Raw genomic sequence first — 22,500 nt, 5'->3', positions numbered from 1 at the left:
AACGCCGCTTGTAAGATCTGTTTAAAAAGTTCTGCACTGTGTTTAGATCACGTTCATACGCACCGTACACTGAAAGACCATAAGTTAAATTAGACAATACAATTGTCTTAAAAAGGAGGTCTATTTCATTCTGGTCATATTGTTCCTTTCTCAAAGTTCTTAATATATGGAGGCCCTTGTTAGCCTTAGCTGGTTTGACCTTAACATGAGAACTGAACTTACAATCACTCTGAAGTGTGACTCCAAGTAAGCACAATTCACTATGTTGTGGGATGCATTTGACTGGATTGTAAGTGTCCTTGTTCGATTTCTTTCTAATTACGAGCTTTTTGCATTTACTAGGGTTAAATGACATACAGTTATCTCACGACTTAAAAACTCGTTTACTAAGGCTACAGAGGTGTCAGTATTGCCTAGTACCGGTGCAACAAAGCATATTTGGATAACGCAGGGATGCCATCATATGTAATTTCAAGATCGTTAAGAAATATATTAAAGAGGTGGGGGCCACTAACGCTACCTTGTGTGGTACCCTTATTGACAGCTTTCCACCTACAGAATGCGTTGCTGTCTAGCGGATAAAAAACTGTGATACCAATTAACAAGATATGACGATACATGTAATCGTTTAAGCTTGGTGGACAAAAGATTGTGTTTCACCGAGTCAAATGCCTTGGAAAAGTCCATGGTAAAGAGTCGCACAGCTTTACAGTTATTATCATCTAGGTATTTGCAAATCCGGTGCCGAATAGTTAAGAGCGGAGATGTGCAGTTCCCACCCTCTCTGTTCGCGAATTGACTACTGCTCAGGTGATCCTCCATGACGCGTCTGACATGTGTGTTGTATACAACCCTTTCAAGAGCTCTGGCGATCACCGGTGTTACACTGATTCCACGGAAATCACCGTTCTTCTTAGGTATATATATAATGCTGGATGACACCGTGTCAAATTTAAATATTCAATTCGTTAACCACGGTATGGTTCGAGCAAGCCTAGCCTGATCACAGGTTACATAGTGAGTTAAGTGTTTAAGACATTCCCTCCAAATTGCTGAAACTAGTTTGAGCCACCTTAAAGCTAGCAGTCCTTAAATCCTTACAGTGCATCGCGCCTTACCTTTGGCACCCAACAAACTTTCACATTTGACAAGTAAGTGTAAATAAGAGAACTCAATAACCCATGCAACGGTATTCAACGTACAACCGTGCGAATTTTGCAAGGAGGGGTGACTGTCAATCAAGTTCGCACACCCTGATTGGCGTATAAGTTTTAAAAAACTTTGTTAGGTGGCCACGTAAGGCGCGTCGCACTGTAAATAAGTTCAGGTTTTTTAATTAGACAGTAGTGGCGTTCATTATTAGAAACTAATCATTGTTAAAATGGTTGAACTCCAAAAAATATTACTAGTTACCGAGAAGAGCATTCGAAAATTGGTACGTAGGGAAATTGAACGATGTGCGGAATCAAATAAACTATTGAGAAAAATCGCCATTTTCTGCCTGTGCCAACTGATCAAGATTAATAAGAACTGAAACAGACCCTTCTCAAAAATGGCGGCCGAAAATTCAAGTATGGTAAGTTAAAATACTAATACCAGAAATAGAAAGAGCACCTTTAATAGCACTTTGCACTAACGACGTCATGAAATTATAGACCCGCAAGTGACTCAGACAAACAAAGAGTCACAAGAGAAATGAGGCATAATATTCGCTTCAATCTTAAGCTCAGTTCTCGCGAGAGAACCAGAAAAATACACAATTGAGCAGCTAGAAGGGTGTTTAAAGTGTAGGAGGTTGAAATTGACGGGCAAACGTGACGACCTTTTTAAACAAGTGAAGGGCTGTATAGGGTCGTGTAAACAGTAAAAGTAACCATGCGCTTGATCCGAGCATCGATTATGGCCTTTGGTCTGTGGCGAAAATACAAAAAAAAGATTCAATGTTGGAAGGAAATGGTACCCTAGTGCAAGTTCTGGTCCCTATTTTACTCCGTCGGCAGGTTGGCATGTTGGAAAAGACGGTTGATGGGCCTTATTATTACGCTACTCCTGCTGTTCGGAAACGGTTGTCTGTTTTGCTCTAAGATATCTTTCATGGATTTTTCTTTGCCATATTCTACGTTATCGAACTATGTAATCTTCAAACCAAGGCAAAGAAGAGAAGAATTTGATTTAAATATTGAAATTAATAGTCACAAGATGACCCGGGTTAAGGAAGTTACTTTTCTCGGTGTTATTTTGGATGAAAACCTTTCCGTGGAAACCACATATCTCACATATTGCTTGCACAATTTCTAAATCTATTGGTATTATTGGTAGATCAAGTCCTTGTCACTCTAAGCTTGCCTTGAAAACGTTGTATTATTCGTTAGTTTACCCTTATTTTCAATATTGTATTATAGTTTGGGGTTCAACATACCCTACTAACCTTAATCGTCTTATTTTGCTACAAAAGCGTATTGTTAGAATTGTTAATAAGAAGCCTTTTGATGCGCGTACTGATCAATTATTTAGAGATTTAAATTCCTTTAGTTTGTAGATATTTATTCTTTGCACCTAGGTAAACTTATGTATTCTTATAATAATAACTTACTTTCTCCCTCTTTTAGCAATTTGTTTTTACGTACGAATCAGGTTCATAACTGTAATACTCGTGCGTCTAACCGATTCTATATCCCATTTTTCCGTACTAATATAAGGAAATTTTCCATCATTTACCAAGGCCCAGTGTTCTTAAATAGGTTATGCTCTGACATTCGAAATGCTCATTCATTTATATATTCTTTTCAGTCTAAGATTAAAACGTATCTCTTGCCATGTTATTAATCAGATTCTGATGCCTTCCCCTTCTTGTTCTTGTTACTAGTGTAAAATAAGGCAAATATCGTGTTATGTGTAATGGTAATTTAATTAAGCAGTCTCTTTAGTCCATCAATCCATGTAAGCTCTTTCTGATTTGTATTCTTTTATGTAACGAGGGGGGCCAGGCCCTATAAGCCCCATGGTTTCTTCTGGGCTCCCTTGCCATGTGATAATTTTTTTTTTTATACTAAACTTGGTAATGTATTGTGGCTAAATAAACTGAACTGAACTGAACTGAAGTATGGGGGGCGTGTTAAATATTCCTCTTAGATGTGGGTAATTTTCTATCAGGTGCCATTTCCTCGCGGCGGAGTGGTATTTTATGAACTTTCTTGTTACTCCTGGTGAATATCAGAAACTTCTGCTGTGGGACCATTTGTAGAGCACAAATATATGTTTTTCACAGTTAAGAATTCCCGTCTTCAATCGATTAACCATGGCTTACATTTCTTGATGTCTTACGATGGTTTTGGTAGCGGTATGAAGACTTTCTTTCCTGATTCCCGCAACTCTTTGAGAGATTTCGGCAATTTATGGTCATTTATCTGGATACTGTGAGTCCGATTTGCAACAGCAGTGTTTAGTACTAACCATTCTATCTCCTTTTTAGAAACCAACTCCACAGATTTATGAAGTTTTCTTCTTCTTTCCTTCACTATCGCTTACCACACTCATACATTTCCTTTCAGGATATTGAAATATTTGTCGAGTCTACGCGAGGGGCTCATGTTTGGTAATAGTGCAAAGGCTCGAATACCCTCATTACAGGGCACGAGTTACAAAAGGAAACCTAATTAATTTCTCTCAAAGTTTTCACCGTAGAGACTTACCAGTATGGGTACCGACATAATAAGACTTATTTTTTGGGTGTCGATTTTTGGATTATGGCCTTTACCATGGCAACATCACTCTTATGCCAGGCAGATATATTCCTATTTTAGGCTTAAGTTCCTTAATATTTATACTTTCCCTCGGTTATTTCCTCATTGTTTGCCGCATTATGGAAATGAAATTGCCTGACATTTTGAAGTTATAAAAAGTCAAGGTCGTTAAGACGGTTTTGCCAATATTCTGTAATTCGTCATTTTTCTAAATATATTCGATTAACTCTGCCATATTTTAACAAATGTAGGGTATTTTATAGGATCTGTACGTGGTTAGAACTGAGCCAATTTAAGAAAAACTACCGGAGGGAACGCGAAAAAATTAGCAGTTGATTTTACAGATTTGGTCACGCAGACGTCACACAAATTCAGGCTTTACGCTCCGTACAAGAGCCCAGCTTGCGCGCGGCCCTAAAACTCTAGGGAGCCTCCTTAAGTAACCATGCAAAGTTTCAGCATATCATGAAAAATTTATAGACGTTTTTATGATTGGGGGTATGGCGTACACCCCCAGTCATACAAACGTCTGTAAATTTGTCAAATTTCAACTTACATTTCCTCTGCTGACATAACACCTAAGACGCTGAAACTCTACAGGGTTAGTAAAGTAAAGAAGCTCTTTCTATTTCTGATACCAGTTTGTAATTTTAACTTACTTCTAAAATTCGTTAAATTTTAACTCATTAAATTCCGCTGCTGCCATTTTGAAGAAGGGTCTGTTATGTGGTAACTACGTTTTTTTGTCTACAATCTTGAAAAGTTTTGAACGGTGAGGCTCCAAAGCCATCGGAGAAATGGTTGGTTGATTATCAAACACAGGTATTCTGACGTGGAAGGTGAAAAAAGTCTCTAATTTGGCGCCTGTAGCATATTGGTGGATGAAATCCCTTTTGGGGACAAAGGGAAATGAGAAATCACAACAGTTATTGTATTCTTCTTCGTGCTTTATTACTTCTTGAGAACTTTGACGTGGTTCACATGCAACTAAAATCAAGGTTTTCCTCTTAAACGTAAAACTAAATTCCCTTTTAAACATCTTCCCCTTCAATTGCATAATGTCCTGTTCACCTGTAACACAAATGAAACGAAAAGTTTCAACCATCGCAAGGCGTTTCCAAACAAACGATGACTCCGTTGGGACGAATAGAAATCGAACTGGGACTGCATTGACGGTAGTATCGAAAACGAAGACCGAATACCTAAGACCTCGAAAACGAAGACCCATTCGAAAACTGACGTACAATTAAGTTTAATTCAAACGTTATTTTTGAAGAGTTAGTCCTAAGCAGATCTAAGGGGCCGATTACTGACATGAGCCGGGCTGGCCCTGTTAGCCGGGCTGGCTCGTTTAGCCGAGATCCCGGCACGTCTGAGAAACACACCAAAATCAAGTTTGCAATTTCATGGAAAAATCTCAGCGCGGGTTAGCCGAAGTCAAGGCATTACGATGCCGGGATCCTGGATAACCGGGCTGAGATTTTTTCACGTAATCGCCTTCACCGGGACAGCCCGGTGCGCAGTCCGTGAATTATGCCTAGTCCACGTATTATACCCGGTCCGCAGTCCGATGTCGTGTGAAAAAAGATGACAACAACAAGGAAGTGGAGGGCAGTTTGTCTCGCTAAATTGTTATTAAAATTCATCATTCTACAATTTAAAGAAGCCTCAAGACTTGCTATCTGATACATCTTGTATTTAAACATAAAAAAGCGACTATTCCGTGGGCCATGTTGCTCTAAAGTGGAGTAATGTGGTTAGAAATCGCTAGCCCGGCTAACCGGGCTGACCCGGTGAAGGCGATTACATGAAAAAATCTCATCCCGGTTAGCCGGGATCCCGGCTAATGTGTTTCTCAGACGTGCCTGGTGTTGGGTCTTTGTTTTCGATACCACCCGGCATTCACTACCTGCACAAATCCCATAATACACCTCTTTTAGTTCCCTCCCCCCAAAAAAATAGCTCCCCCCCCCCCAAAAAAAAAAAAATAAAATAAATAATAATAATTGCACAGGCATTGTTTTCGACTTCTCTTGGGACATTTTCACGTCACAATGGTTATGCAAACGTTTTGGGGGGTAATAGAGGTGTATTATGGGATTGCGCAAGTAGTAAATTGATTCAAATATCGCTGAACTTCAAAGACGTGGGGAAGGGGAGGGGGGGGGGAGGCAGTGCTGTTGTTTAAATTGAAACTGGAGAAAGATTTGTGGAATTTAGTCATTTGATGGCACGGTATGAAAACTTTGATCAATCACAAAATATGCAGGTCGCAAATTAAGGCGTCGTTAAGAGAGGGCAAACGCATACCCACAAGACTTATTCGTTTTGATTTGGCTTCTCATTGGCGGGGAATTTTCCTAAAAAAACACGAATTAAGGAAGGTAATTGCACTGTTTTGTTCAATTCTACAAATTTGTACTTAGTCTACTTACCTCACAATCAGTAAATTTCCATCAATTTATTAATGTCAACTGGCTTTTTTGCGACGCAATATTTTGCAGTAATGTCGTCTATCCTCGTGTTGAGATCATCAAACTTGTCCACATGTAGAACGTTTTTGCTGTTGCCGTAAGCAATTTTTGTCAACTCGTTCTTGTCTACCATCGGGCCAACGCCAACTGCAATGATTTTTACATTCTTTTCCTGGTGGCAACAAATAGATAAAGTAATATTTAGTATATATCGAAACAGTGCATAGCGTTGAACGCGCGAGCTGATTGGCTACTCAAACTCCGGATATCCATTGCTATTCATCTCCGAGGAATTCGCGCGCTAATTTGTGTCCGAAATTGTTGTAATTTTTGCAGAAATAAATGAATTAAAATCATCTTTTTGTGCTATATTATCTCACTGTTTTAGTATATATTAAAAGAATTATCACCTCAGTGTCAGTGTCAGTGGCTAGTGGTGGATCCTCCACTTCGGTGAATAGTTGCTAATTAAATACATTATTGCAAAGGAATTTACCAAATACACTTCATCGTTAAATGAAGACCACTCAGCGATGCCCTTTGCAACATTTTGGAGTGATATTGGACTAATACATGTAAATTATTCCCTGGAAAGACTGTCACCCAATCCATGAATGGAACCAAAGTAATCACTGCAAAGAATGAAGGAACTTAGTTTCTATAGAAACTGCGGTAGTGCGTCGGTGGGAAGCCAGACAAATTTGGTTTCATTAAACGAGATGACAGAGAAAAATGAACCACCGTAAGCGGAAAGATTGGCGAACTGCTAACGTTTCCGAGCGATAGACCTTCGTCAGAGCAGGAACCCATGATTCGGAGCCTACAGCTCCCATACTGGGCCATTTTTACAGACCGATCTATTTTTAGACTATCTTTTCCGGAAAAAAAACAAAGGCAGTTCCGGTTCGGTGACCCTATGACGTCAGCTTAATTTCTCGTAATTGGTCATCGGGCTCCTGTGGGAGTCTCATTCGCGGGAAATTCAATCTAAAACCAAATCGGTCTGTGAAAAACGCCGTTACACGAACACAGTAGACTTGTAGGCTCCGGGTCATGGGTTCCTGGTCAGAGCGAATACTAGAGAGACCAGAGAGTCAAAGAGAGGCAAAGACCAGAGAGTCACAGAAAGACAGTCAGATGCAGACTCCGTTAGAGAAACATCACAAAGTGTCTCCATCAAGACTAAAACCAACTACCTATTTACAACAACACAGAGGATTAAAGTTATTTTGAGGTTAGGGTTATCTTTATTTTTACGAGTGGAGGGAAGTCGGAGGGACAATTTGGCGATCTTACTGGATACTAGGAATGAGGAAGATGAAGATAAAGACACTGGGTACTAATTGAACAAAACGTTCATCTTACATCATGCATGCAGCGTGTAAGTTCTCGATGAACTTACACTCTTCTCTCTTTACTTCCAAACTGTTCGCTCACCAGGAATTCAGTTATAGGATTTTTCGCCCACATGGTACAACGCGAATAACATGGGATATACTTAACACAATGCAAAATTATATTTTGCCATGACGTTTTTCCTTAGCCGTTGTCAGTTCTTAAACTCCCTACTGTAGTGAAGTGTTGTGTGCGGACTAATATTTGTCGTCTTTTTCTATAAGAGAACAACAGTAACTATTTGCAGAAGTGATCTCAAAAGCATCATTTCTCTTCAGCCGTAAGAAAACTTCGCATATTTTGCCTATTCAAGTACACTATCTGAGTTTTTAGTTTTCCCCTCCCTTGCGCACTTAGTGATAGGTGGATGTTATGCCATTCAACGAGCTTAAACAATTTAAAGATTTATAGCTGCGTTTACGCGACAAACGGCAAGCGTGACATCATCATATCGTATCACATCATATATCTTTCTTTACTCTCGGATTTTAGAGTAGCTTGTCGTAGCTAATATCTCCCGGCATTTACCTTCCCAGCCGTGATATACCACAGACTGAGGACAGGCAACAATGCCGGGAATTCCGCGCCCTACTCTTTACGAATATTGTGTTGGTTCTTTTACGTACCACAGGATTATGAACATTGAAGGGTTGTGAGACGGGGCCTACGGTTTATAGTCCTTATTCGAGAAGACTAGAGAGTCTAACCATTTGCGGATGTCATTACAAAGGCAGCATTTTCTCCTCAGTTATTAAAAGACCCTGGGTGTTGTCCGGCCAGGATTTTGATCCCTCGACCTCCTACACATTAGTCCAATGCTCAACCCGGCAACTCAGCCAGCCGTCAATGTCAAACAGAAGCACTCCCCTCAAATCAATGTGACCCGCGGGTTAAGCCCGCGGGTTCGATTCCCGGCGGACCGTGCGTCACATGTGAATCTCCACTTTGCTTCGAGAGGTTTTTTTCTGGGTAAACTCCGGTTTTCCCCTCTCCTCAATCACCAACCTACGATAATAGTCATTTAAATTGATTTCTGTATTGTGTCTTCGATTAGTTCCTCAGCACTAAATACAGTTGACACTTAAATATAGTTTACGTCATAGAAAGTGTGGCGTACGGGGTTTTATTCACAAGTTGTTTGTGTTAAAAACCCGAACGAGCGAGGTACGAGCGAGTGAGGGTTTTGACACAAACAACGAGTGAATACAACCCCGTACAAAGCACTTTCTAGGTCGTGAGCTTTTTATTAAACATAAGACGAGAAGTTTCATTGAAATAGTTTACTGAACGCAAATTAGAAACAAAAACTCACTAACAATAAAACCTAATGCAAATTTAATTTAGTTCAATAACAAAGTACGATTTTGCACGAGATGCACGGATGATTGGCTTGGAAAGGCCTTTAAGCTATCGTTGATTGGTTATACTTCCACACATGAAAGAGCTGTACACCATTCTGATTGGCTGTATAGGCATTTTTCACATGTGAAAATAAAGCGTATTGATTTGTACAAATGAGCTTTAGAAAATAAAATTCTCATGTTATGTGTAATAAATAAAGTTTATTTAGTATATACCACACAAGTGAATACACAAGGGAAAATAAAGGTTTTGCTTTTTTTGTTTGTTTGTTTGTTTGTTTATTTGAACTCTCCTTGCGCGATGATTTGCTGACTCGTAGGCACTTCCGTGTAACCAGCGCGTGAGATTTGAAATTTCCGACCACATTTTACAAAACTAAATTTCTTTTGGTCCGCCTTTTATTCTTCTTGTGTGGTATCTACTGAAACAATTATTCCCCTCAGTGTAGGTCAAAGTGGTGGATATATTTACCGAGCCCCGAATTATTAATTTTATTATTATTTTTATTATTCCCTCTTTCATCTATGAGAAGTTGCTTGATATCTGTAGATTCCAGACATGAACTAAAGTCGAATGAATTTCATTTTTGACGAAACACAAATTTAATAGGCCACTTCGGAAAATACCATAATACTCTTTGTTTGTCCCCCCAAATTTCGCATGAGCATTGTTTTTGTTTTCTCTTGGGACCATTGTAAGTCCCAAGAGAAACTGTAAAAAATCGCTTATGCAAAATTTGGAGGGACAGACAAAGAGTATTATGGTATTTTCCAAAGTGGCCTATTTCAGCTTGATGTTTGCAGTAAAATTCGATTGTGAATATCCCTAATATGTCATTACCTTCAAAGGCTTCAAAACCTCTGAGTATGGTTTTGACTTGGGACTTGTTTTTCCATCTGTAATTACTATAAGAACGTGTGGAACATCACGTCGCGCGCCTTCGTCTGGGCTAAACAATTCAGAGGCCTTACTCATCCCTCTGTCGGTCCTAGTTCCTCCCGGTCTGTAGTTGAGTTTACTTATGGCTTCCTGGAGGGAGGGGAGGTACTGTGCATTGTTGGACAGGAAGTCCCAGTTCTTGTAGGCCCTGTGATTGTAGCTAACGATAGCAACATGTGACATGCGGGAAGAGATGGGCATCTGTTCAACGAGTTTCTCAATAAACGTTTTCACCACTTCGAAATTCACTCTCTTTACACTGCTCGAGGTGTCAACAACAATGGCCACATCCATCTTTTTCTCACATTCTAATACACAAAAAAAGTATTTAATATAGACTCGGCTGATTAGCTAACACACACCCCATGAAGGCAGTTTTCGATTGGGTACGTCTAAAACTGGGACAGTGCGGTCCAGTAGTTAGGGAGCTTCCGAAGTGACGGTTAATACAAAATTGGAGTTTAAATATACAGGATCACTAACTTATTAACTATTAACAATTAAGTAACAATAGAAGTGACAAAAACTAATAAAGACACAGCTTTTCGCTGCCGACATATTCATTTAAGGTCAGCAGCGATGAGCTGTGTCTTTATTAGTTTTTGTCACCTCTACTGTTACTTTTAAGTAACTATTAAAATATTTATTAAAATAGTTAGTAGTAAATAAGTTAGTGATCCTGTATATTTAAACTCCATTTTTGTATTAACCGTCACTTCGGAAGACGTATGCGGGAAGCATACGAAACGTCAAGTTTATATCTGATGTTTGTCACCGCTGTTTGTGTTATTTCTGATAAAACTGAAATGGCCAAAGAAAAAAAAGAGTATTTGCGATAGGGAGCTTTCTTTGTGATCTCGGAATCTTACCATTTGCTGAATTTGATTAACAGGACAGTGGTGTCTCTCAGATTTTTATACTAATCATCTCTAATGGAGAAAAGATACTTAGCAACATAAATTTGGTTGAATGAAGACAAGTTAAAAGGGGAAACGGCTCACTTCCGGTTGCCGTCCGCGTCTTAAAAACGCGCGTGCTTAAGCTTCCTAGTATGCACGCTTTCAAGCCAAAAACAAAACAAAGAAAAAACAACAACGGACGATAAATTGTAGTGCGGCTCTCGTACTCGGTTTGTAAGAGCTATCGGTTTTCCTTGTTGGCCTTGAGCACACTCTTGCAAGTAGATGCACGGACTGCACTGGGCACTTTCAAAGGAAACACCAATTCGCAAACCTGTTGACTGTGGAATACGTATAGGTAATCACATGATTTCGAATGCCATTTGGAATAAATAAGCACGAGTATTTTTTCAAAGACAACCAAAATTGCACGAGCCAATAGGGCGAGTGGAATTTGTCGTCTTCGTCTTCTTATTTATTCCAAATTGCACTCGAAATCATGTGATTACACGTACTTATTAATATACATGAAAAAAATTCGAGATGGTTAAGCCGCGGCTACACGAGCAATTTTTTGCTCGCGCTGGTGATGCGATTTTTTCAAACTTTATCGCGTCGCCAGCGCGAGATGAAAACCGCACGTCGGCGACGCGACGGGTGAAAAAATCGCAAGAAAAAAGTCGCCAGAGATAGTTGACCGTGTAGCCACCCTGCAACTTTTTGCCCGCGCTTGCGACGCGACTAAAGACTATTTAGCCAATGAAATTAAAGTAGGAATCTGTGTTTTTTAGTGGCCTGGTCGCTTAAAGTATAGGATTCTCACGGCCTTCAATTTTTCGCCAAAATTTGTCCCAAGTGTAGCCACCCTGGCGCGCAGGCGACGCGACAAAATCTGAAAAAAATCGCATCACCTGATCACCGGCGCGAGACAAAAATCGCTCGTGTAGCCGCGGCTTTAAGCAGAAGAAGCGCACACGTATCACGTATCAGGGAAATATTGCGCCATAAATTGCGCCACCCAGGGCGCGCGCTTGATTTAAAAATAAAAGATTTGATTGGTTCTGACCAAACGCTATTGTTTATTAGCCAATCATAATCCAGAATTTTTATGTGTAATTCGCATTGGTATTACACTTTTTGCACAATGTTACACTTGAGCTGCACTGCTCTCAGCCAATCAGAATCAAGTGATTTTTTCATGTATATTATCATACGGTTTATTTGGAGTGGCCAGTTGTATGTAAATTTCTAAAAGCGCCTGCGGATCCGATTTGGGTTAAGAATAGTAGCATGGGGTGTAGGGATGGTGAAGCACTCGCTTCCCGCCAATGTGGCCAGAGTTCGATTCCCAGACTCGGCATCATGTGTCATATCATGTGGGTTGAGTTTGTTGGTTCTCTATTCTCCACCGAAAGGCTTTTCTCCGGGTACTCCGGTGTTCCCCTCACTTCATAAACCAACATTTGACTTGATTTGCGTTAAATGTTAATTTCAGTGTACGATGTCCCCAATTAGTGCTCCAGCGCTAGAACGAATAGGCATTTAAATAAAGTTCCTTTCCTTTTCTTTCCTTTAGGTGGTTTTTGCGGCAAAGGTTGATATTTATGCTTTTTATAAAGTTCACTACGCTCCCTGATTGGCCAACTTTTCCCGAGAAGGAATATGAATTGTTCGCTTAGCCAAAGCAATACATTCACGTTTTTTTGCTTTTTTTTAACGCGAAGAAAAGACTGGTATAGCGCAGCACAGCGCATTTGTGGGATTAATTAACTAATTAATTTTTTCCATTTTACCTAGGCATTTCTGCATGTTGCATTGCGTCATATTCTCAGTGATTCCGTCACAAGGCTTGCCATTTCCCTGGGGGGTTGGGTTGGTGCACTCTCTCTCACGTGACTTGGTGCCGCCTCCACAAGTCTTACTGCACTCGGTCCAGTTGGACCATTCTGTAAAGCCGCCATCGACATCCGGACTCTGGGGACCTGGATCTAGAAATAAAAGAAAACCTGATTAAATGTGTTATGAAAACGAAACCCGTGTTTTGATAGGCTTCGACTGCGTTTATGATTGAGAAAGAGAGAAAGTCGTTAGAGTGGCATATCTGAGTGATGGGATACGGTGACCCGTTTCTTCAAAGCTCAGAAGCCTTTTCGGGCTCACAGGAAAGCCAACTTTAAAACTATGCCTACTCATGGTTCTAGAAATCTGGTCAAGTACTGATATTTTAATGATAAGAAAGTTATTACACGATTTCATGGCTGGTTTATTGGTGTAAACCAATATCCAGTTTGTGCTAACCGTTCCAAACTTTCATTTCAGCTTAGTAATGAAGCAGAAGGCCGAAAACCACAAAGCAGAAAAGGTACTAACCTGCGATCATGACCTCCCTCCCTACTTATCATCTTGGGGAAAGAAAAGTACGCCTGATCGCAGGTTATAAAGGTACACAGTTGAGTAGAAGATGGTATTATCCGAAATCCAATTAACAAAACTTCGGAGTGAATCGGTTGGTAATTAGTAACAATTTGTTCGACAAGGCGTGAGTAATTAATGCCATTTATGTCGGAGGACGTATCAGCTAAGAACCTCTTTACTATGGAAAGCTACAGAAATAATTATAGGTGACTTTCCGTGTCTATTGTGATTTCCTTACTTGCTGTCAGCATGTAAATGTAGTTTGTTTTCGCTTGGCCCACGCATTCCTTTGGGTCATCTTTAACGCAAGCGGTTGGAGCCTGAAGGTTCATGATGCACTTATCAGACTTTCCGTCCCGCGAGTAGTTGAACTCCGCAAAAGGTCCGCTCCAACACTCTCCATAAAATTGCAAGCCAAAAACTCTGTACCCTTTCTGAAGAGCTTTTTGAGCACATCGACAGGCAAGACTGATGGAAAACGAGTAAAGAAATGAATAGATAGACAAAAGTTAGTTTTAGTTGGCAGCATGTTGGAGGGGTTGAGTATCTAGACAGTCGTTTGTCACTTGTAAGCCATCGAAGGGTTTGCGACTTCCTAGAGAGCGCAAGGGAATTTGGATAAGTGATCGATTTACTCAACCTTAGACGATGGTTAGTAATATTTTTCATCGAGATAAAAATATTCAAGGCAATTATCGTAGACGTCACAAAACGCCGCGCCCCTCTCAACTTAACGCTAACTGGCCAGAACCTAACTCAACCAGTATCAGATGAAGTGACTGCATCCTTAATGGCCAGGAAATGGTAGGTTGTAAAAAAACCCCTCCTTTTCAGTAATATGTTCAATTTTCTACTACCCTATTTTCGGCGTTTTTCAAGGGCTTTTTAGCCGTGTTTCAACCCTTTTCATGATCATGAGGACTAATATGATTCTTATTGATGTGCACCCTGTTATTCTATGATGTTATCATAAATGAGCAGCGGTAGCCTAACTGTCCTCGTATTAATGAAACGTCTGAGATGTGCAAGAGGCTATGATCTCAAAAAGGTGAGCCATCATACACATACATAATTAATTGAGTGCTTCCCATAGGAACTTTGCAGGGGTAGTGAAACACACCAATTAAACAACAAAACAGGGGCAGGTTCCTCGAAGCCTGCTTAACGTTAACCGTTAGTTAAGAGGTATCAAGACCTATAGGTTTTAGCGCTAACCATGCTTCGAGCAACCCAGGCCAGAATGAGAACTTAAGCATTCTCTACTGGACAGAGGCGTACTTGTTGGCTGTTCAAGTGTAGCCTAGAAATTAAAGCATTGACTACCAGGATCAAATTCAACCAGTGATCAAAACAGGCAGGTGCAAAAGTTATTCCGGATCAACTCAGATCGCTCACCTCAGATCGACCTAAAAAAAATGATAAGGCCCTAAAGAAATCACCCTAGCCCTAATCTTTAAGTTAATCATGGTGAAATCGGCGCAAATAGTTTTAGCCTACAAAACCGTTTTCCGATCGATCCGAGGTGAGCGATTCGACTTTTGTACCTGCCCGAACAAAACAGGTCTTGAACTCGGGAACTCCCAATCTTAAGACAAGCGTATAAATCACTGTACCACGTTGACGTAAGTATTCGCTTCACCTGTGTTGGGACTGGCTCCATTTGTTCCAATTTAGTCGGTAACCTGGCTGGTGGTATTTACTGAATCTATCTCTGTCGTTTAGAAGCATTTCCGGAAGTGGGCGCGATGGCTTGACCTTGTCTTTAAAGCAACCGATCTTCGTCCACGCTCGGTTGCATGTTGCAAATTGGTTTTGACCTGGATTAGTTTATAAAAGACACAATACAGGACAGATGTCCATTGAGTATAAAAAAAATTAGCTGGTTTTCTTTCATAAATAAGACAAAACGAGTTGAATTATAACTGAGTTCTCGCAAAATCAACTTCGTTAGCATTTGAGATTTACCATCCCGTTTTGGGTAAACGGCAAACAAGAAGCTGTTTGATTTTGGCTCATTTTGTTGTCTGCTGTTTACATATTTCGAGCAATTTCTCGAATCGAGGCTGGCATTGCATCGGTTTTCCGTTTCACTGAAACGCGATGCAAAATCTCTCCATAGGACTTCCATTTTTCCTTACAAAGACGGTCTGTCTTAGGCACCACTCCATTCGCCCTTGTCACAAGGCGGCCATATTGTCCCGGGAGACCAAAAAGCTTTGTTTTACAACGCCAAGCCTCGCAGTGGAAACCATGGGGGTGAGGCTTGGCGTGGTAAAACAAAGCTTTTTTGGTCTCCCGGGACAATATGGCCGCCGTGTGACAAGGGCGAATTAATTGGTGGTCTGGCTGCACAGCCAAGTAATGCATAAAAGCTAATTTAATTACTGGGTTTCCCAGTCGGAAAATGGGTAATATTTCGTCGTTTTCTTTTCTTTTCTTTTTTTTTTCCGTGTCGGTAAAGTCTTGCCCGTCACTCCCCTGCTAAGTGGTGTCTTTGTGCATAGAGCCTTCTGCGCGTATTTTCTTAGGATCGAGAGGGTATTGGAAATGCGTAGATTTCTCTGGTGGACACAGTAGAATATTTAACTTGCAATGGCGTCGAAAGTCTTGTAACGCGAATGGCGTTTTAGTGGATCTTTAAACAAAGTATACCCTTATGGAGCTCAATAATCGAAAGTCAGTTGGATAAACAAGAGAGGCGGGGAAAAATAAACATGTGGAATCTTAAAAGCGACGAGTAATGGACTTCGACAACAATCTATCGCCCGTCGAGCCGAAATCAAAGTGAGCTGTATGTCTAATATTTTATTAAGTGTGCTGTTATGTAGAACACTGAAATCAAATGGAAACTTCTCTGGTAACTTATGGGTTCAACAAAGACAGAGAAGGAATCGAACACCTTAAGTGGATCTGTGATCTCTGTTGTCTGGCTATTTGTATTTTATTTTTACTCAACTCTGCACGGTCTTCAGGTAATAATTGGAAATTTCACTAATTTAACCTTCATTGGCGTCGAAAGTCATTGTAACGCGAATGGCGTTTTAGTGGATCTTTAAACAAAATATACCCACATGGAGCTCAAGAATGGAACGTCAATTGCATAAAGTGAGCTTTGTTTCTAATGTTTTACTAACTTGGTATGACAACACTGAAACCAAATGGCAATTCTTTTATGGATTTAATAAACATTGAAGGAATCGAAGGCCTGAAATGCACTACAGCTAGTGTTTACTGACAAAATTGTCTGGCAAGTTACATTTATTTTGTACTCAACTCTGCAAAGGTAAAAAAAAATGGAAATGTGACTGTGAAAAATTATTTGAATGAAAGCTTGTTGTATCTTTTGTGCTTCATTATTTACGGTCAAGGTTCGTTCGAAAAGGGTTTGATGTGAACCGTCAGAAATGTATTTAATTGCATATGCTTTGTGACACCGATTCAGGCGCGTAGCGTGGTAATTTTTTCAAGTACGCACAAGTACATATGATCTAGAAACCTAAGTAAACTGAGCGAAAAATACTGCGTTCTTTATTTCTTGTCGAAATAGTTGTGTGAATACAAGCAAAGAACAAAGCGTCTTGCCCTTATTTTGAGCAAACGTGGCGCAAACAAAACATTGTTTTGGTTGTGCTAGCGTGACTGGAATTGTCAAGAACGTTCTCGGAACGTCGCTCCTTTGTCACGAACGTTCTTGGAACGTTGCTCCTTTGCAACCTCGCCTTTTTGTTGCACGCTGGCCAAATAACACTGCATTGTTGGTGCAAAAAAAAAAGGTACAATGCAAAACTAAGTTAGAACATGGTATAGCTTTTGTTTTAGTTTTCAGAGTTTAACAAAGTGGTGCTTTCATCACGAAATCTTGGTTGCGTACGAGTAAAATGTTAAGAATAGAGACAATTGCTAAAAATTTCAAAATTTTCTGGTCACTTCAAGTACGCACGTGCGTATATGCGTATAGGACGCTACGCGCCTGTGAACGAAAAGTATCTCACGTTTCGCGTTTTGTTTCCTGCACAATCTCGTTGCATCGAATAAATAATGTTACTCTGCAGTTCTTTTCGTGCGTCCTGATTGATTAACTACATAGGAGGTAGCCAAAAAGAATAGAATGATTGCATTAACTGTAATCGTTTCGGGGAGTTATTTTTTTTGGTCTGTTGGCTATTCGGCTGTCGTATTGTTTTCTGAATAAAATATTTTCTTCAGTTTCAGTAACGGTGGTGGGTAACCATTGAATATTAATAGAAAGTCGCAGCATTTGGTCATGCGAAAGTTAAATAAGATTCAGCTTATTTTTAGTTTTTTTTTTCAGATGTTGACTATCTCACCCACGCCCTTCACTTCATTGCGGAGCAATAAAAAACATAATGATGGCTCATTTAGTTTAATTATCCACATTTATTTTAAATTTTACTAAACCCTAGAAACGCAAATAAGTTGGTTAGTTTTAAATTCTGTTGTCCCGGAAGCAAGGTCGGCGCGCTATTTATTCTTCCCATTTTATTTACTTCCCATTTCCGTTTGATTCCTCTTTTTTTTAGCTACTATTTGTTTGGGAGATAAGAAGTTTCCAGTGTCAAAATAATCTGATGAAAATGGTTCGTTGTCCACTCATATTAAAAAAACTAGACGCTCCATTAGCGTACACTGGGTTGCCTGTGGTACGTGTTATTCAAACAGAAGGGACTGAGTTGGATGGTATTGAACTGCAGTGTTCCAGTCAATTTTTCAAGTCGGAGGTCATTAAGACTATTTAAGGGGTCACCCAGAAGTCGTGTCAGCAGAGGCCCTTTGGCTCACCAGTTCATACGACAAAACAGATCTTTTTCTGAGGTTTAAAACCTGGCTACCAGCCTATTAATCATGTGTCAGAAAGAAAAAAAATTCCGGTCATCTTTTGAAAAAATAGGCACGCATCGCGTACGTGTGGTAGTGCGGTAACACAGCGCTTTATTCCATATTGTCAACTGAGCTGCGTTTTGTCTTCCAGGATATTCAAGTTCAATATATAGCTCTAATAGTACACAATATTGCTTTGGTATTGTACATGGTAAAAGTCTTAGGTAAATAGCCCCCTGAGAAGACATGTGGTTTAATACTAGCAAATTACTAAACCCAGAAAGATTGAAGAAAATAAAAGGGAATCCAGAAATATTGGCTTCTAGGCTGACATGTTGATCATTTCCCTCACAACTTTGTCTCACCACGAGTTTAAGCGTACAGCTTTGTAATACAAAAGTTCACTGAAGTTTATTCTTCTCCGGCAGGGTTAGTATCTGGATGGGTCCCCTAAAAAATATATCACTTCGTAACAGAAGCATAGGACCGAAAATTCTATTTTAACACCCAAAAATGCGAACTAAGCAAGGTACAGATTTTGTTAGCTTGCTTTACGCAAAACAAATATTGATGCAAAAGTAAATGACTATTGATACACATCTTTTAGGAAGAGCAGAAGGAAGTTTTCAGGACGGTCGATGGAGAATAAAATATTTTGCCATCAGCAACAAAATTTACGACATCAAAACAACATTAATTTTAAACCGCGAATATGAAAAGTTACCATTAGCAAAAAAGCACTTTGCGAGATTTTTGCAACGTTCAAATTTGTTATTGTACTTTTGGCTGCGCAAGTAAATCGCAAAATCGAAAGTGACATCGAATTCAGCGGGCGCCGTGATCAAGTTACCGCGGCGTGTTTTCTCGCGAAACAGTGAAACATCTGCGTCAAATGATGGCAAGATACCGGTTTTTTGTTTTTGTTAGTTTTCTTTTTCTTCCAAGTTTGACAAGAAATGCGCGAATTCAACACAAAGATCACAATCGCCCAAATCGCCCAGGTTGACCATTGTTTCTGGAAAGTCAAAAATTTACTCTCCAAGACGAGGTTATTTATCACCAGGTAATTCCATCGTTTTGGGAATAGCAGCTACTTTATAATTGATCAGCATCACAATTTTTTGCCGATTTTGGGGCTCATTTTGTTGAAACTCAAGCACGCTTCCAACAGACATGTTTATTTTCGTGACTTATGCGCTGCTAACAGTGCACTACTACAAAAATCCTCCCGTTTCACATTTCAACACACGTATGCAAATTTGTTAAACTCGAAAATTACACAACATCTGTTAAGTCTGGTTAAATTCACAAAAGGTGGAAATCTCACAAAAATCTTTTCCAGCAAAAAATTTATTGAAACAAACAACATATTTGCTATTAGAGGCAAAAAAACCCTTCCTATTTCAATTGCGTGAGTGCAAACAAGACACACAATCCCACTACAATGGGGTATGAAAAGGGTTAAGAATTGGTAAGGGCAATCCTTGACTTCTTTGCGCTGTCTTAAAAGTGTTTTATTTTCAATTAGACGAGTAAAAGAATCAGTCGCCGGAAAGAAAGTTCTGCTTTTTCTATGATTATGCTTATTCTGCCCAACGCAATTTGTTCTTTTAACCAAAAAGCAGTATTGACAGGTTTTAACAGAAATCGAAGTTTTCGAAAGGGATTCCGTCTAGAATATGGTCATCAGAGCATAATAAATGGTGCACCAGCTTCCAAATTATGCTGTTGATTGCGAGTTTTTCCTCTATAATTCAAAATACTGAAAAGTACTTACCTTGTATGTGCCACGTTTGTAGAATTAAAGCTATGAAAATGAAAAGAAACTTCATGTCTGGAGCTGGTGATAGCCTGAAAGAAAACAACGTACCCTTCATAAAAGTTCTGGGAGATATTGCGGATCAGATCGTTTTTCAAGCTGCATAAAAGGCAGGGATTTTCTTTGCAGTCTTTTTTTTAACGGTAACTAAGAAAAACTACCTGAAATTCAGAGGATCTTGTTTGATCCGATATCACAAGCTTGATTAAAATGCGAAGTAGTTTTTTCAGGGAGTGCTATTTGTAACTATTTAGTTGTCAAGGCTAATGGACACATAATAAAAGTCTGTGAAATGAGGTGTAAACATTGACAAACCCAAAGCGTTCTATTTGCCAAATTGAGTATTGTAAGCGTGATTTTGAACATGTTTCGGAAATGAAATTGGAGAATAAGTCGAATAAACTATTATTTTGGTGATATTGTAGACGTTGACGAAGATAAATTTTGGAATAGTATTGTTCTTGGTAATCGCCTGAGAAAAAAAAAATATGGTCAAAGAGCTGCAAAACATAAAAGTGTGAAATCCCCGGGAGAGTAGCTGAGAGACGCAATGTACTTCCCCACGAAAGAGATCGAATAGCCATGCCTCAGTGATATTGATGTTTGAGCCACGGGTTCTGAATGGACCAAAAGTACCAACAATAAAAAAAAAAACAAGGAAAAAATACTACTTGTCTGTTATGCCCATTCTAAGAAAGCGAAAGACTGGAAAATTCATGCAGCGCTTTGTGTTACATTTTTGGTGCAGGAACATCGATGAGCCGCCGACCTAAATTTTTGTCTGGCAAAGAATGGCCATTTTGTTCAAAACAAGCTCAGTTACTTATTTTTATATGTACTTTCACCTTGTTTATTATCTTTTTTTGCGTTAAATATTCCGTAAATGAAAAATTTTATGCCAAATAATGGGTATGATACGCTTAAAGGAGAGACTTTGTCAGTAACTGAAGAATTTCACTCAGTTTAAAAACGTGTTCATGATAACACGCATACAGTCAGTACAACTAAATGTCTTTGAAAGACATGTCTTCTTTAAGCTGTTTCTGCCCAAAAAAAGTCTAAAGCCAGTACTGGATGAAATTGATTTAATGTTCAACGACGGTCATAAGATGTTCCGCATAGTTCAGAAGCCGCAAATTTTCCTGCATGATCCAAGCTGATGCATCGGAAAATATGACGAGCAATCGAACTCGGTCAATTATGATAAAGGGCTGGGTTTTCCCCATTTCGATGAAGTGAAATTCCAGTCGGATTCAGCTCATGGCTTTGGCGTCCACTGGACTGACCTACTGGCAACTGATTTAAAAAAAAAACGTCAATGAGAGAATTGAAGAAACGGTGCCACATCCCTTTTGGTTTGTATTTAAAATTTTGCATATCGGTATTAACAGTGTATCTGAGACCGAGAAGAAAGAAACGTAACTTGCACGTCAACTTTTATTGCCATCTAATCATTTTGTTAGAGAAAGCCTCTGAATCTAAACTGACCCAAAAACAATGGACTTTCCTCAAAGAGAAGCTCTCGTGCAAAGATGGCAATCTCTTTATCTGTTTTTCAGCAAACAAAAAATGGTGGCCAAGTTGTTTTCTAGAGTAGTGCGAAAAAGAAAAATGCATCATAAATGTTTAATTAAGCAGACAATTCGATGTACATTGCCTGTTTAAATAAATCATTTAATCAAAATTACTCCATTGTTTGTTGAAAAATCGTCGATCCTGAAGATCATTGAGTTAATTAAAGTTGTATATTTGGCTCAGTCTATATTTGAATAAGAAATAAAGCATTGCATTTAAAGAAAAAAAAAGTTTCTTCAGCTATGCAGTAATTGTTTTTTATTAAATTTTCCTAATTTGAATCACGTAATTTTCGATCTTCGAATACAATAGTTTCCCAAGACATAAAAGGACTGGCTTTATAAAGCGGATGAATGGGAAATTTCGTTTTCGGGGAACCCATTTAAACCCAAGGAACTAAAAAAAAGCACTGCAATATACACTAAAATCAATGTAAAGATCCGATATTAAACACTGTAATTTAAAAATGTTTTCTTCCTTCTGCAGGTAGAAAATGTTTTCCTAAATTTGATAAAAATTGTGGTCCTGTTTAAACTAGCGAATTAATTTTGCCGGAAAACCGGCCATGGGCACAACATAGCACCGTGCTCTACCTTGATATGTTCTTCTTTCCCGGTTTTCTACTGGGACTCATTACACTAAACTGACTGCGCCAACTAACGTAAGTCAGGAGCACGTTTTCAATCACTGTCTAGCCTGCTAAAAGATTCAAATGAACTTTCCTTGAACTGAATTCTTATACACAAACCATTTCTGTTGGTCCAGTTGCCGCGTTAGTTAAAATCAAAAATATGGGTGGCGTGACGAGATGCCGGTTCAGTTCGATTGTTTCATCATGTTAATGAACAAACAGCAGTACCCGTGTTAGCCGTTACTGTTGAGAAACAAACAAGAACTTGATAACTTGAACTTAGGTTTTTCGCTTGTTTCGATAAATGATCTTTAGACTGGGTTTCGTTAGGTTTTTGCATTTAATTTTCGGCACTCCTCTTTTCTGCTTTGTCCCAGGCTACGGAACGTACGTTTGTCAACAACGACCA

At 39.4% G+C, this 22,500-nt stretch overlaps 1 protein-coding gene across 3 annotated transcripts in view; it reads right to left on the bottom strand.

The window, feature by feature from the left end:
* Positions 1–4,669: 4,669 nt before the first annotated feature.
* The window catches only part of LOC137996461 (cartilage matrix protein-like), a 20,218-nt gene continuing 2,387 nt past the window's right edge, over positions 4,670–22,500 (bottom strand). For 2 of the 3 annotated variants that reach the window (XM_068841885.1, XM_068841886.1), the window contains exons 2-8: positions 19,844–19,917; positions 14,867–15,044; positions 13,466–13,695; positions 12,606–12,800; positions 9,815–10,221; positions 6,179–6,389; positions 4,670–4,814 (exon numbers count right to left, since the gene is read on the bottom strand). In XM_068841885.1, coding sequence (XP_068697986.1) covers positions 6,186–6,389; positions 9,815–10,221; positions 12,606–12,800; positions 13,466–13,695; positions 14,867–15,044; positions 19,844–19,917 — 1,288 coding nt within the window. In that variant the 3' untranslated portion in view covers positions 4,670–4,814; positions 6,179–6,185. Of the gene's footprint in view, positions 4,815–6,178; positions 6,390–9,814; positions 10,222–12,605; positions 12,801–13,465; positions 13,696–14,866; positions 15,045–19,843; positions 19,918–20,046; positions 20,128–22,500 lie in introns of those variants that run through there. The other variant, XM_068841887.1, reaches the window with a different exon arrangement.

Source organism: Montipora foliosa, chromosome 3 (assembly GCF_036669935.1).
Source record: "Montipora foliosa isolate CH-2021 chromosome 3, ASM3666993v2, whole genome shotgun sequence".
In the NCBI taxonomy this organism is placed as follows: Eukaryota; Metazoa; Cnidaria; class Anthozoa; order Scleractinia; family Acroporidae; genus Montipora; species Montipora foliosa.
The sequence above is the reverse complement of the archived record's forward strand: the minus strand, read 5'-3'. Positions and strand labels throughout refer to the sequence as shown.